General features: G+C 37.2%; 1 protein-coding gene across 6 annotated transcripts in view; it reads left to right on the top strand.

Annotated features, from left to right (window-relative positions):
* The window catches only part of SLC38A9 (solute carrier family 38 member 9), a 48,559-nt gene extending 34,298 nt beyond the window's left edge, over nt 1-14,261 (top strand). For 5 of the 6 annotated variants that reach the window (XM_068666777.1, XM_068666776.1, XM_068666778.1 and 2 more), the window contains 4 exons: nt 2,255-2,368; nt 3,697-3,845; nt 10,700-10,789; nt 12,516-14,261. In XM_068666777.1, the coding sequence (XP_068522878.1) occupies nt 2,255-2,368; nt 3,697-3,845; nt 10,700-10,789; nt 12,516-12,681 (519 nt within the window). In that variant the 3' untranslated portion in view covers nt 12,682-14,261. The remainder of the gene's footprint in view (nt 1-2,254; nt 2,369-3,696; nt 3,846-10,699; nt 10,790-12,515) is intronic. The other variant, XM_068666781.1, reaches the window with a different exon arrangement.
* The last annotated feature ends 438 nt before the right edge of the window (nt 14,262-14,699 follow it).

The raw sequence follows: 14,699 nt of genomic DNA, 5'->3' as shown, positions 1-14,699 counted from the left end.
CAATCTGGAGAAATTCTGGGAATAATTTAAAGAAAATTTTATTGCGCAACCTCTGGTGGAGTTTGTAGTCCTTACTCAGTGACCAGTGCAAGGAGAGTGGACTCTAGAAGCGTGTTCCAGCTGTATATAACTGATTAGCAACAGGAAGAGGTTGCAGCTGGAAATGTGTAGCTGTCAGGGTGTACAAGGGCAACCCTGGGGTTATGCATCAGCAGCGCCTTGATGTCTGATCAGAAAGATCGTTGGCCTCTTGTGGACTGATAGGGAAAAAGGCGTTGATCTTCTTTTCACTGGCAAAATGAGCAGAAGATTCCAGTTTTCAGTTCAGAACGCTTCTTGAAACTTGTAATCTACCCTGTGTGTATTTTCATGAGGGACTGCCTGCCTTCAGAAGATCCCAGAAAGGTGTAAAATATGCTTCTTTTCTCAAGGAGATAGTGTGAATAAACACTTCAGGGAAACATTTCCGTGCAGAGATGTGAGCAAGCCCATGCTCTGTGAGCTGGCCGGATGCCATAAAATCCTGGTCTGGAAGACATATAGACCTAATAAAAGTTGGTGCTGTGCCTGTGCTAATAAGATTTGCTTCTTAGTCATAGGAAAATAGGGTCATATTTTGAAGCATTAGTAGTAATCCTTTAAGAAGCTGATTGTTAGCAGCCTCTGAACAAATGGTTTGCTGTAAGGTAATGAGTGTCTTGTAGCATAGCATAAGCTTATATAGAATACTGTTTATGACTATAAAAAAGGTCTGCCTTTATTTATTACTAAAATTAAGTCAATGTAGAAAGGTAACACTATAAGTACACTGCTGTTAGGTTAGGCAAATGTATACGTGAATTCTGCAATTTTATAAAATACTTGAGGAATTTTGCTACTTAAATTCCAATACTAAATGTAGCTAACAAACTTCCACTAAATTTTGTATAGTTCAATACTTTTTACATATTAGATGCATTATAAATATTGTCAAAGTTTTCAGAAGTGAACATATGTAACAGATTTAAAAATGGGTTTATCAGCCTAGCTTCAGCACTGTCTCCTAAAAATCTTTGACAATTACTTAGTGAACTTATCTGGAACATTTATAGACATTTACTAACAAAACAGATAGGCAAATTTTATATAATGCCCAGAGGCATTATATAATACAGTAATAAGCTAAAGGACATATATACCTCTCTGCATACATATGCCTTTGTTTTATTTGGGTTATATTTGTAATTTTTATGTAATGATATATCAGCTGTGTCTTCCATTATCACAGCATTCATGCAAATGCTTGATGTATTAATTTCTATTTTGGAGTCTGCATCATCCTCTGTTATATATGCAGCTGGGTATGCATGTCTTTAACTGTAAAATTTTAGTCTGGACAAAAGACTTCTACAGCACTGATGGGCTTTGTCTTTAACAACTGTCACTGTGCCCCATAGCTCTTAGTAGTAATAGCTGAGCACAAGAAAGGAGAGGAGCTTTTTGTTTTAATAATATGTATGTTTAAATAATATATGAATGTTTGTACATCTGGCAATAACTTACTACATCTATTGAAATATCTTTTTATTGTATCCTTTCCATATCTACATAGACATGTAAGACTTATCTAGCTCAAATTTGAATTATCTTGCAGCTTTCTGGTCTGATCCAGATTTGAAGTCCTCATTCAAGAAATAATAAGTAAAAGTAAAAATGTAAAAGCAATTAAAAATAACAAACATAAAACATTGACCTATGAGGAGTGGCTGAGGGCACTGGGCCTGTTCAGCCTGGAGAAGAGGAGGCTGAGGAGGAACCTCATCATAGTCTGCAACTTCCTCACGAGGGAGAGTGGAGAGGCAGGTGACCTATTCTCTGTAAACACCAGTGATAGGACCCGTGGGAATGGTGTTAAGCTGAGGCAGGGGAAGTTTAGGTTGGACATCAGGAAGAAGTTCACCGAGAGGGTGGTTGCACACTGGAACAGGCTCCCCAGGGACATGGTCACTGCACCAAGCCTGTCTGAATTTAAGAAGAGATTGGACTGTGCACTTAGTCACATGGTCTAAACTTTTGGGTAGCCCTGTGCGGTGCCAGGAGTTGGACTTGATGATCCTTATGGGTCCCTTCCAAGTTGGGATATTCTATGATTGTATGATAAAATATAAAAGTAACTAGCAAATGCAATAGAAATCGTTAAGTAATTTATTTTTTTTTTATGTTACCTGTTTTGGTGTGTCAATGCTGGCCAAAATAATATTTTATTTTTCCTCAGGTGAGAGACCTCTCCATTGCTTACTTACTGGTGGGATTAACATATCTATATGTCGGAGTGATAATTTTTGCATCTTTTCCCTCTCCACCACTATCCAAAGAATGTATTGAACAGGTGAGATGTTTTACTGTACTATATATTCACCCTTGACTTTTAAATAAGTATGTTTAAAAAAAACTACTACCCCTTGCTTCATGATTCACCCCAGCAGACACATCTGTTCTTCACTCTGGTCAGTTGGCTAATGCTTCATGGGCACTACCACAAGCAGATGAGTAATGCTTATGCTATCTCATTAGTATTCATGTCTGGTTGCCAGCAGTTCTCTAAAAACAAACATTAAATAAATGCTCTGTGAAAGTGATGAAGAAAAGACCAAAATGAACAGTACAGGCTTCAATTGCTTTAGATTCTTCAATCCTGAAAAGTATTATGTGTAATTGTGTGTGCAGTGGCAGGTCCCACTCATTGGGGCTAGTTTTGGGTACTATCTCCACCCTGCCCCCCCAAAAATAAAAAATAATAAACATGAAAGGGAATGCAAGTGTATTCATATAGGAGCCCTTTCTATTGATAGGTTTGGAGGCTAACACTGTGGTGGGCCTTGCCAACAAAGTTCTTCAGATAACAGCACCACTTGCAATTGTTGCTGTGAAGGCTTTTTAACTCTTCTCTACCTATAGGCAAGGCTGATTCCCTTACTCTCAACTACTTCAAAGATAAGAGTTGTCAACTGGTGATCCATTTTATGCAAGGTGTACTATGTCTCCTGCATAGTATTTACCAATAAAGGAGCTTTGAAAGGCGTCCTGAGATTGTATGTTAATTAGAACTGTTACTGCTGTTTAATCAGGATTTTTTTTTTTGAACCATTTGAAGTAACTTCATGGAGTAAAGTCTACAGTTAAATAATAAATGATAAGTGTTTTGTTTGTTTCTTTTTTAAGTTTATTTTCTGTAGTTATCCTAAATGTTATAAAGCCACTTATATATTTCCATATATAAGTCTTATACTGCTCTGTTTTTCAGGTGTTTACACTTACAGTATATGATCCTATCCTTATTTGTTTGTGATCTAATTTTACATGTTCAATACCTATTTTTAGTGTCTAGATACGATATGACAGGTGAGAGCAGCATATGAATTTATTTACATAACAATTCAGGTAGCTGTTTCATACCTTGATTGTTTTAAGATGTTCCCAAGATTAGAAAATATACTGTTAATAAGAAAGCTGGCATCAGTCCTTCAATATTAAAATATTAGGTGGTATTTGGTGGTGTAACAGTTGTAAAAGGGAAAAAGAGTACTCTGTGCTAGGGAGTTGTTTTTGCAATTATAATGGCTTTTACCCATTTCTTTCTTGCACACAGGTGTTAAAATCAACATGTAAAGATAATCAAGCCACCATTGATAAATGTAATGTTATTCCTTTTTTTAGAATTTTCTCGATAACTTTCCCAGCAACGACATCATGTCATTTATTGCAAGAATATTCCTGCTGTTTCAGATGATGACTGTATACCCACTCTTGGGCTATCTGGCACGGGTCCAGCTGTTAAGACAGCTTTTTGGAAATGCTTACCCAAGGTAAGAAGACTACCCTTTGACAAGACCTTGGCACATTTTACTTAACTAACCTTTTGTGTTCGTTGTCAGAAAGTTGGCTGAGCTTTCCGGAGTTTCCTTTGGTGCATTAGGTACATTTCAAAAGCTAATTTCACAATGTTTGTTGAGGCAAAGTTTGAATAGGCATGCAAAGTAAACTCTTGCCTGCTAACACTACAGACTGCTACAGCTTGGCAGAGCAGAAGGAGGGGGGAGGGATGTTTTGTTTTAGCTCTTCAGTTTGTCAATAAACAGAGGAATTTTGTCAACACAGTTCCTTTGTCATGCATTTTTGTACAGGGAAAAAAAACTTTTTTTCAGTTCAGAAACATATCGAGCAGTCTGTGTTCTGCATATTAACCTTTCACAGCACAGCACGAGTTTTGATTGTTCATAGGTAGTAATCATCTGGCTGTTTTTAAACAGCTAATAGCTAAGTGAGTTGTTAGCCCTGGTATCTAGAGTGCTGCTGTGCTTATAAAAATAACTTTTCACATGCTAATTTCAGAGATGAGCCACACCCTAACATTTGTACACTGCCTAAACTCCAGGCAGATCCAGATTTCAACTTTAGTGGTGTGTTGTTTTTTTTTGTTTTTGTTTTAAATAAAACCTAGGATGCTTATATTTGTGGTGTTGTCTGAATTTGTCACAGCTGAGAAGTTGGTATTTATCTCAGAGTTTCTTATTTTATATTGTGAATTACTGTTGATGGAGGGAAGGGAAAAAATATCCCAGGAAGCAATGTGCGTTTCCTCTGTGGCATAAGCAGTAGCATATAGGTCTGGGAAGACATTGTTAAAAGTTTCAGGTTTCTTCTGGGTCCTAAAATAGATATGAAAAGGTCTAGAAATTGGATGCCTAAAATTAGGTAGTGAAATAAGTGCCTACTTTTTTTGATGCTAAATTTTACTCAGTTCAAATTTAAAGAGACTTTTAGGAACTGCTGCAAGCTACTACTATTGGAAACAACTGATTTAAGTGCTAAACATGGATTTCACAGCCATTGGGAAACAGCCATGTCCTTTATATTACGTAGATGCGCCTCTTCCCATCTCCTCCCCACAGTTACTCCCTGACCAGAACAGTTGTCATTTCCCTCCTGCCCTCTCCAAAAATCTACACCTTTATACCAGCCTCTGCTTGGGTTAGCTCAAGCTTGCTGTTTTAAGCCTTTGTGGTATGACGAATGTGATGATGCAAATACATCGTTCTCATCTCCAGGATATCCTGTGGGTAGCTTCACTCTTTTCTTTTCTTTCTTTTTTTTCTCTTTTTTTTTTTTAAAGACTTTTTAGAGGGAGGTATTTAAAATTTGTGAGAAGTCAGAAATAGTTTCTATGAAGCTACTTGTATAGCTAGCTCACTAATGGAGACGAAGTAGTATATTCTGTCTGTCTGTGTCTCTCTGTAGTATCCCAGCTATCAAACATAGCACAAATGTCACTTAAATGACATCCAGGCTCCAGCTTCTGTATATTTATAGCTGACAAGGTCAACCCTTTATTTTTCTGTGCAATGGGGACTAACTGAAGACTAGTAACAAGCACAGGATCTGTCTCTAGAAGGATGGTAAAGACCTGTGACCAGCTTGTGTAATACCTCTTGATGACTGGTTCTCACCAGCAGCAAAAACTGATGATCCTTCTTCAGTAGCACCATTTCCATATCACTTTTCCAAGAATTTCAGTATTCTTGGTTTTGCTACCACCAGCTACTCTGGAAAAAACGGACCATAGTCCCAGTGTAGTGAAAGCCTGTGTATGAACATGCAGTACTCAACACATCATCATCTGTCACCATAGAAACTCTCCTGTGCCCGTTCCAGAGCTTTGGTGGGCCTTGTGACAGTCCCATGTCATTTCTTCCAGGACCGGGGACATGTTTTCATATTTCTGCGATCACTCTCCTGTTCTGTCATGCTTATAAACAGATCTGTAGTTAAACTAAGAGTAATGGGAGAGCTGGTCTGGGGGGACATAGTTTGGAAATACGAAGTAGTAGCTCTTATTGATGTACACTGATGTTTCTCTGTGAAGCTTGTAGATCTACCCTAAAGAACTTAGCTAGAGATATTAAGTGGCATGGCTTTTGCATAGGAAAACAATCATTCCCCTAATTATTGTATATACTTGGCTTGCATCAAAATCTTCAATCTCAAAGGCTAATAGTTCTCAGGCAATAAGGAGGCTGACCTGCAGAGATTCAAGCTTTAGCTCTTAGATATATACATAAGGTGTGTATATGGAGAGAAATATTTCCAGTCACTTGACTGGTGAAAATTTGTGAATAAGGAAGCAAAAGGGTGAAGCAGAAGAAAAAGAGGAGAAGGCAAGGTTTTGTGCCATTCTTCTAGAAAGATTTAAAAAAAAAAAAAAAACTTAATTTGTCTTTTTGTGACTGATTTTGCAGGAAGAAGGGTTGTGGAAATAGCGTTCAGGAGCATTCACTGATGGTATATCCATGTGTCTGTATATACAGCAGATTTGTCGCTGTGCTGAATCATGCTGTTTGTGCATTTGAGGATCTGTGTTGGCCACCTAGCCTTGGTTAACCCCACTGTGATTCAATACACTGAATCACATGTATTTCCATTGTTACATCCTTTCTATTAAATTACATCCTTTCTGTATTTGCAGCTGAGAGAGTTGTATATAAATCTGCCTTCTGTCTGCAATTGTCCAATTTTTCTCAAAAAAACAAAATGAAACAAACAGCCCCTTCCTTGGTCCCAGTCCCCACTGCAAATTTTCCTGTCTTCGTTTTTAAGATCTGGGTTGCTTATAGAAGTGCTGCATGTTTCACGTGAACCAGAAGCTCCCTGATCTTAAAAGCCAACCTTCCTCGCAGGAACATGTGGATACCTGATGCACTTGAAGTCTGGATGGATGCTTCTTAAAGCTGTGTGTTGACTGAATACACACATGTGAACACACGTGCTACAGGGCTACCAGATAATTTGTACTTGCTAGCAGTGACTTTATTGCCCAGAACAAATTGATTCTTTGCTATAATTCCTTTTTTTCTTTACTGTTTGTCTTTCACTGGATATGATGAAGCACCAAGGTATTAGTTTGCTGCTTTGTAGTTTTTAGCCTTGACGATTGGTTATCATCCAATTTCTACCAAAAGCAGCATCTTTTTCATATCCTGGCTTTTGGTGGTGGGCTGTGGATTATGACTGAATTGTAATGAGGAACCATTTAATCAACTTTAGAGGAGTTTTTTGTCCAAAGACTGACCCCCATGTGCTTTTTAGATATCTTGCAGTGCTACTGTTTTTCTGTTGACAGTGCTTTATTGTGCTTAGCCATGGTGTAGCCTACTTATCTGTGGTTTTGCATGACAAACAAGCTCATCCTTTCCAAACTTCAAAGGTTAGGCATATGACAGGTACCTTTTTCTACTGCCAGGTTTCACACGGATCAACTGAACAGTGACAGCTTGCTTGTTTGAAGCATAAAGGGGAAGTAATTAGCATCATATATCCTCCGACACTAAGCCTGTGATGATGTTTTCTGAGAGCCCAACTGGTCTAAATTCTACCTCCTGACAAAGAATCAACTTTCTCTTATGAGAGCTAAACCCCCCTTGCTTCTAAGATGGAGAATTCTCCTTCCTCTTCTGTACCAGCCTCAGACACCTGTGTCTCTGCCTGTCTTAAATACATATGTAGATGTGCTGGATACAATGGTCTTCTGACAAGCATCATCACAAAGTCTTGAGCCTTTTTGTGCTTCCAATGAAAGATTTAGAAACAGGAGAATGCTTCCTAATTTCTTCTTTCATTAAGGAAAATGGATGCTAGTATACAGACTACATCACAGAAAGGGACATACTGGAACAAAACCCAAGAAACTGTTTATTCTCTTCTCTCCTTGGTGGTGTAAAACAAGGCCAAGATGCCTTGGGTTGGGAAATTACTTTCTTTCCTAAAGTGAGATATGTTTGCAATGGCATAATTTAATGGGTGACTTAGAGCCAGAGGCATGTGGTTTATCTGCTGTCTCATGAGATTCTGGATCTTCTTGGATGTATAGAAAGCTAATTTTTGTTAGTGTTGTTATTGGCTCTTGGCTACAGTAATAGTTGTGACAGAATTCCCTTGATTAATTATATGTTGTGCATAAAATACTTTGTACATCTAATCATTTTTTAGAACTTTTTAAAACAACTTTCTTATTCGTAGAGGTTAAATAAACTGATGGACAGAAATCACTTGGCTTTCCCAAATGATTGTCCTCCCTTTACTCCATGGTAGCCCAGCAGACCTGCCAGTTCTCCCACAGATGTGTGTCTTCTGATGCAATGAAACACATTTCTGCTGTTTGCATGCATGCTTAGTTATCTTCTATTCACCTAGCTTCTGCCTGGCATCTAAACTGCTGTAATTCAGTATTTTGACTGATGTCACTTGAGTGAGATTTCCAGGAAGAAATGCATTTTCAGATTAAGTAATCTTTCAAAAATCCTTACTTAAATTATCTTTTTTTTTTTTTTTTTTTTTTTGCTTTGCCTTCTTGCTTCCCCTGTTGTTTAAAAGTGGGAGTTCACCCTTTGACTACACACTTACTGCAGCACTTTTAATTTCCTTTCTTTCCTTATGGTCTAATCTGGGCTGCTAAAATGTAGAAATGTAGACAATGGTGCAAAATGTAGAAAAAGGTGCAAAGACATCCCAAGGACAAATACAGTGCAACCTTTAGCCCTGAAACAGACGGATTTAAATCCTTTTCAGTCTTTTTGATTTTGTTATTATTCTTGAGGGTGCTGCAAAGCAGTTAAAAACAATAAATTAAAACTGCAAAGCAATTCTGCGCAAGCACTGCATTGTTTTGGAGGCTCCAGCATTTTGAGACAATTATTTTCAATTGAGCTAAAACACATCACTGCCCCATCCCCCTCACCCTGCCCTGATTTTTTTCCCAGATGAAGAGCTTGAAAAACACTTTTTCACAACACACACACACACTTTTGAAGTTACAAGAAACCTGAATTAATTTTTAGAAAAGCAACTTTGAACTACAAAGTCACTTCTGTTTTAAAGCATGTCAGAATCACATATTTCTGACTTTTTTTTTTTTTTTTTTAGTTTTTCTGCTAAAATTTTCTGAACTGACTCAAATTTGAAGAACATTTCTGAATTGTGAAGGCTGGACTCATTTTCTTGCTTGCTGAGAATTAATCAGAAAAAAAAAAAAGAAAAAAAAAAGAAAAAGAAGGAATTGCCATCATTTTCTGTGCTTATAAATGTTTGGCTTCATTCGTGTTATCTGACAGTAAGATTGGTAATCTGTCATATGTACGGGGTGAGAGGAAATAAATTTTAATGGCAAATGCTTTTGTGAACAGTTCAGTTAATGAGATATCTTTAGCAATATTAGAGAAGCAGTGAATGTTTGGTCCATCTTTCCCTAATAGTCTGACTCTAGGGGTTTAATTTGATCATTGGAGTTTTACCAGTTTCATATCTGATGATATTTTTGTTATAATTTCAACTTCTGTATTCCCACTGCTGTCTTCTGTCTCTGAAGTGTACCTGTTTTTGTAGCACAGTTAAAACACCACAAACAGAATTAAGGATGTTATTTCTGTCCTTTTGATTTAAAAACAACAACAACAACAATTTTTAAGAGCAAATGTTAGAAATAGTCTGTATCTTCAATTATTTCTTTGCATGTAAATTACTACCATTCCCCTAAACTTTAATGAGGCTCCTCTACAGCCTCATCTGTCTTCCTAACCTGAAAACTAGCAGCCACGGCCTTTCAGCCATGAAAGTGGTGACTACTACCATTTCAGGTGTAACCTTTAAAAGATTGTTAGTAACATCCTACATAAGGCAGATACTTTCTACAGTTAAAAAATAAAAATAAAAGGGGGAAAATTAGCATCAGTTTACAGTTTAAGACATCAAGTCATCCTGGAGAATAAACGAAAACTCTGTGTATATATGTTTTCTGTGCAGTTTCTCCTTTTCCTTCACAGAAACAGCTGTGTGACCAAAATACCCTAGTGTTTTTTTTTCTTGTATTTCCTGACTTTACTTTATATTGAAATATGCCAACATTTTATATTCTCTATAGAAAAGTGATACTCTCCTGAGTCTGAGCTGTGTTCATAATGCCTATACTGCATTAGTCTCATGCATTAAAAGCTGCTTTTGTAAAACAGAAAAACTTCATTTTTTTAAATCCTTAATGCAAAAAGGAAAGTAACAGGAAATTATTTGTAAAACCAACATCAATTAAAATCTAGTGTAAGCAGTACAGAGGTCTCGTATTAAATTAGATCCAACATTTGTTCTCTATCAAAATACATCAGAGGTCAAGTATTAAGGTGGCATGTTTTTGATGATGGTAGTGTTGGTAGTTTTTCCCTAGTATTCTGTCTAATGTTTTCCATTCCATTATATATCTTTTCTTTTGGTTTGGTTTCCATTAGTTCATTTTGAGCAATTCAGATCTTTTTCTGAACAAGCTAATTCTTTCTTGTGGGAATTAAGTTATATAGTATTGTTTCCTTGATATTTGAATATCCATCTGAAATACTTGAGTGCTGAGTACTGCATATGGTGTTTTCAGAAGAATTGCCAAATTACACATACTTACTCATTAAGAATATTTTGAGTCAAAACACCAGATATTTAGAGTTTGGCACTCAGGATATTCAATAGATGTTATGTTTACTGTGAAATCAATTAGCTTTAATAGAGTGAGTCATGCAAATTGAAACACCATCTATATACCAGTTAAATGTTAGTATAAATGAAAGATGATGATATTTTGTAATAAATACATCATAGATTTTAATATTCTTTCCTCATTTCCCTGTAGTGTTTTCCATGTGCTCATCCTGAACATAGCGATTGTCGGAGCTGGAGTATTAATGGCAAGATTTTATCCAAATATAGGAGGTATCATAAGGTAAGTGCTGCTCTGCACACTGAGCTTGCCTGTGGTGTTACTACGTGTTTACCTCTTGATTTGGAAAAGGAACTGTAAGAGTGTGTGCTTTTGTAAGTTGTAAATAACAATTTAAAAGTGTCAACATTCTGGTTTTTTAAAGTTCTGACAAGCAAGTATCCATAATTGTGCCTTTGTATCTGAGGTGAATGGGATGATTCCCCAGGTTTCAGTGGAGCCATATCTGAAGACTTTGTAAATATCCACATCAAAGAATGTTATGCCAGTATAAAAGTTGCTTGGTTATTGTGCGGTTTATCTGTTTTTGTCTTGTGTTAAGACCATTTAAAGCTGTTTTGAAAGTCTGTGATAAAAATCCAAGAAAGCAAATAACTTCAAAGGCAAAACTGACATAAAAATTGTACTTCTATATTACATCTTAAATTTACCATGTTAATAAACACCTAGGATTTTTGTAATTGAGAAAGATTAGAGGAAATTATCTAACCACTTTTGTTTTCTACATATAACATGAACATATATGTAATTATCAACATTAATTCCTAGTTTTCATTTTTCCTACAGCAACCAGGAGAGGGAGGTGTTTAAAATATATAGGAATCAGCAATTAGAAAACCGGAATGACAAGCTTGGGTCTGACCAGTGTAGCAAAATAACTTACTTTTGCTCAGTAGCTAATCTTTGGGGTGTAGGGTTTTTGTTTTTGTTTTTCCATGTATTTTTTTATAATTCTCATTTTAGTGAAACTTTTCTTATTCCAGCAAGAGAGATGGTTTAGTTATGAATTGAAAATAAATATCATGCAATACATTTGTCTGTTTGCAAACTGATCCTGACTTCTGCTGATGTGCTTGCTCACTGTGCATTGCGGTCAAGCATTTGGAGCAGAGAATTTCCATCAGATAAACCGTCTGTATACAATCTAACTTGCATATTTAGTGTGTGTGTAGTTTGTGCAGGTGTATTCTACACAGTGGTGTTTCCACTGTCTAAAGAGAATATTCAAATACATGAAATAAAATGTGTTGTTAGTTAATAATTCATGTTTCGCTAAAGTATAGCTTAGTAGGTGGAAACTCACAGTATGAGAAAATAATGAGAAAGGTTTTAGTAAGCAAGGGAGTGGTTAGAAAAAGAAGTTAAATGTTTCAGTTGCTGTGGTTGATTGTGTTTCCAGGAGGACATGTTGATCTTTTCTGGGTCTGGAGAATAGTTTGTTAGAATTTCATTAAAGTAATCTAAAATAAAAGGTGCAGATTCAGTAGCATTTCCATGTTTATATGTGTTAGCATGAAACTCAGATGGCTGGGATCCAATCAGATGGCAGTTCTGACAGTAAAGGATGCCTAATGAGTGAAGCATTGTCCAGTCTTTCTTTGCTGAATGTTAACAACTTTCCCCAAAGAAAGTCAAAACATCAAGTCAAAAATAGGGAGCCAGTCCTCAGAAGCATCTGAGAACATGGCTGGAACACCAGAGGCATGTCAGAGTGCAGGTATGCAGGGTCAGAGTGCTGAGGGAAACAGAGGGAGGCAATCACATTCCAGTGAAGGACAGCAAGAAATAGGAATCAATAGTTAGTGACTGCAACTAACCATTGTTCAGTTAGACTGTTCACAGGTTTGAGTGGAAAAAAATGACAAGAAGAAGTAAGAGTTAACACAAAGTGTTCTGTTTTCCTTTTTTTTTTTTTAATTTTCTTCTCCTCTCTCCCCTCTTTTCTCAGATACTCTGGAGCAACGTGTGGTCTGGCCTTTGTATTCGTGTATCCATCCCTCATCTATGTGATCTCCCTGCATCGTGCTGGGCAGCTGACATGGCCAGTATTGATCATTCACATCTTTATAATCGTCCTTGGACTGGCTAATCTGATTGCACAATTCCTATTGTGAAAACTCCCCCTTCTCCCTGTGGCTGTCACAAGTGGTACTATGACATTTGGCAACAGGCTTGAGCAACGCAGTCACACATGAGATCCGAACAGTCCTCAATACGATCTTCTTGAGGAAAGCTGCACCTTTGAAACAAATCCAAAGCACATCTGCCAGGCACTTGAAAGGAAACCTACTATGCTTCTCTAAAAACACCATTTTGAGATAAGTGAAACAGTTCAAATACAAGTGGGGTATTTCTACTCTTTTTGTCAAATGTACATCAAGATTTAATGAAGCTCCAAAATATTAATTTTTTGCAGTTCGATTCTCAAAACACTCAGCTTTCAGCCATGGGCTGTAGAACTCCTCTGTCCTCTAAAACGACTGTCCCTACCTTTAATCCAAACATGCTTTTACAGTATTGTTCAGTGGCTGTTCGAAATGCTCTTTAATTGCAATTGTTTTACTGTTCTGTTTGAAAAATGAAGAAATTATTGTCTTCCCTTCTTTTTTTTTAAGATTAATTTATAGTCATTTGGGTCAAAATGCACTCTTAATTTTAAATATGGTATTAAATTGTTTTGGCAACATTTTTCCTCTAAAGAATTCCAACTAAGAGAAACAATAAACTCATGTCTCAGTGTTTTAATTCAGAATGAATATGTATACAAGTTGTTGGTGATCTTAAAATGAAAAACATGAGGAGGATTAAAAAAAAAATTAGAACAAGACTCAAAATTAGAATTCCAGGCTTGACCTCGCTTCAACTCTGTTAACTGAGCTGTTTATGTGCTGTGAGGTTGTCATGTCAGGAATTATTATGTGCTCTTATGGATGCAGTGTGCATTGCAGGCTCGGTTCTTTACTCCCTTGTAGGGTCTTAATCTGGTGATCTCTCACTGTGCTCTTCAGCTACATTACTGCAGACCAGAGAGACAATACATGCAAAGCTAGCCACTTCAGAGATGCGTACTAAATGAAATAATTTAAGTTTTAGATGGATCTTAGAAGAAGCTGTAATAATCTGGAAAATCTGGGATTTATTTTTTTTGCTGTTTTATGTTTAACTTGTTGTTTACTAAGAGGGTGTGCATGTGTATGCATGTAGACACCTTCCTTCACCTGCAAGTCTGTGAGTCTTAATCCAAATCATACATTAATGCTGGACCTGCTGGACGCTAGTGGAATGTCATCTGCTGAGATGGGAGAGAGAGTAAAAAAACCTTCTTTGTACAGAATTTCAGTGTATTAAAGTAATCAACAAATGCAGAAAAATTAAAAGGGATGTCTCAGCAATGCTACATACTGAAGAAAGTAAAAGAAGAAAAAAGTTGAAAAGTGATGCAATGGTTGTGAAGTAGGAGTTGAGTTGGGGAAGAGAATTACTTTGCAGGATAAGAATTCCTGTCTTTGTCAGAAAGACAATGAAAAGCATAACCTAGATAATTTACCATGCTTCTCTGGGAAATAATGTGAATTTTTAGAGCGATAATGCAGATCCATTTGTATAACTTAGACTTTTTTGACTTTGCAAAGACACTGGCTTGCATAAGGGACTTTTGTTTTGTGTGAAATATAAACAATTATTTCAGATTCTCTTCCTTTTGTGCTGTGGAGCTTCTCATTCCTTTGTTGTGGCTTAGCCCCAGCAGGCAGCTCAGCACCACAGAGCCACTCTTCACAGGTGGGATGGATGGAGGGGAGAATCAGAAAGGTGAAAGTGCAAGAACTCGTGGCCTGATATAAAGACAGTTTACTAAGTAAAGAGAAAGCTGCATGTACAAGCAGAGCAAAACAAGGGATCCATTCACAACTTCCCATTGTCAGGACGTGTTCAGGCACACCCAGGAAAGCAGGCTCCTCGCGTGGAGCAGTTTCTTGGGAAGACAAACACAATCACTCCTAATGGCTGCTCTCCTTTACCCCAGTTTTGTTGTTCAGCATGACACCATGCAGTGTGGGACACCCCTTTGGCCAGCCAGGGTCAGCTGTCCTGGGTGTGTCCCTCCCAACTTCTTGTGCACCCACAGCCTCCT

The sequence above is a fragment of the Anas acuta genome, chromosome Z (genome assembly GCF_963932015.1).
Source record: "Anas acuta chromosome Z, bAnaAcu1.1, whole genome shotgun sequence".
Taxonomy (NCBI): domain Eukaryota; kingdom Metazoa; phylum Chordata; class Aves; order Anseriformes; family Anatidae; genus Anas; species Anas acuta.
Note: the sequence above shows the minus strand (reverse complement) of the source record. Positions and strands in the feature narration are given on the sequence as shown.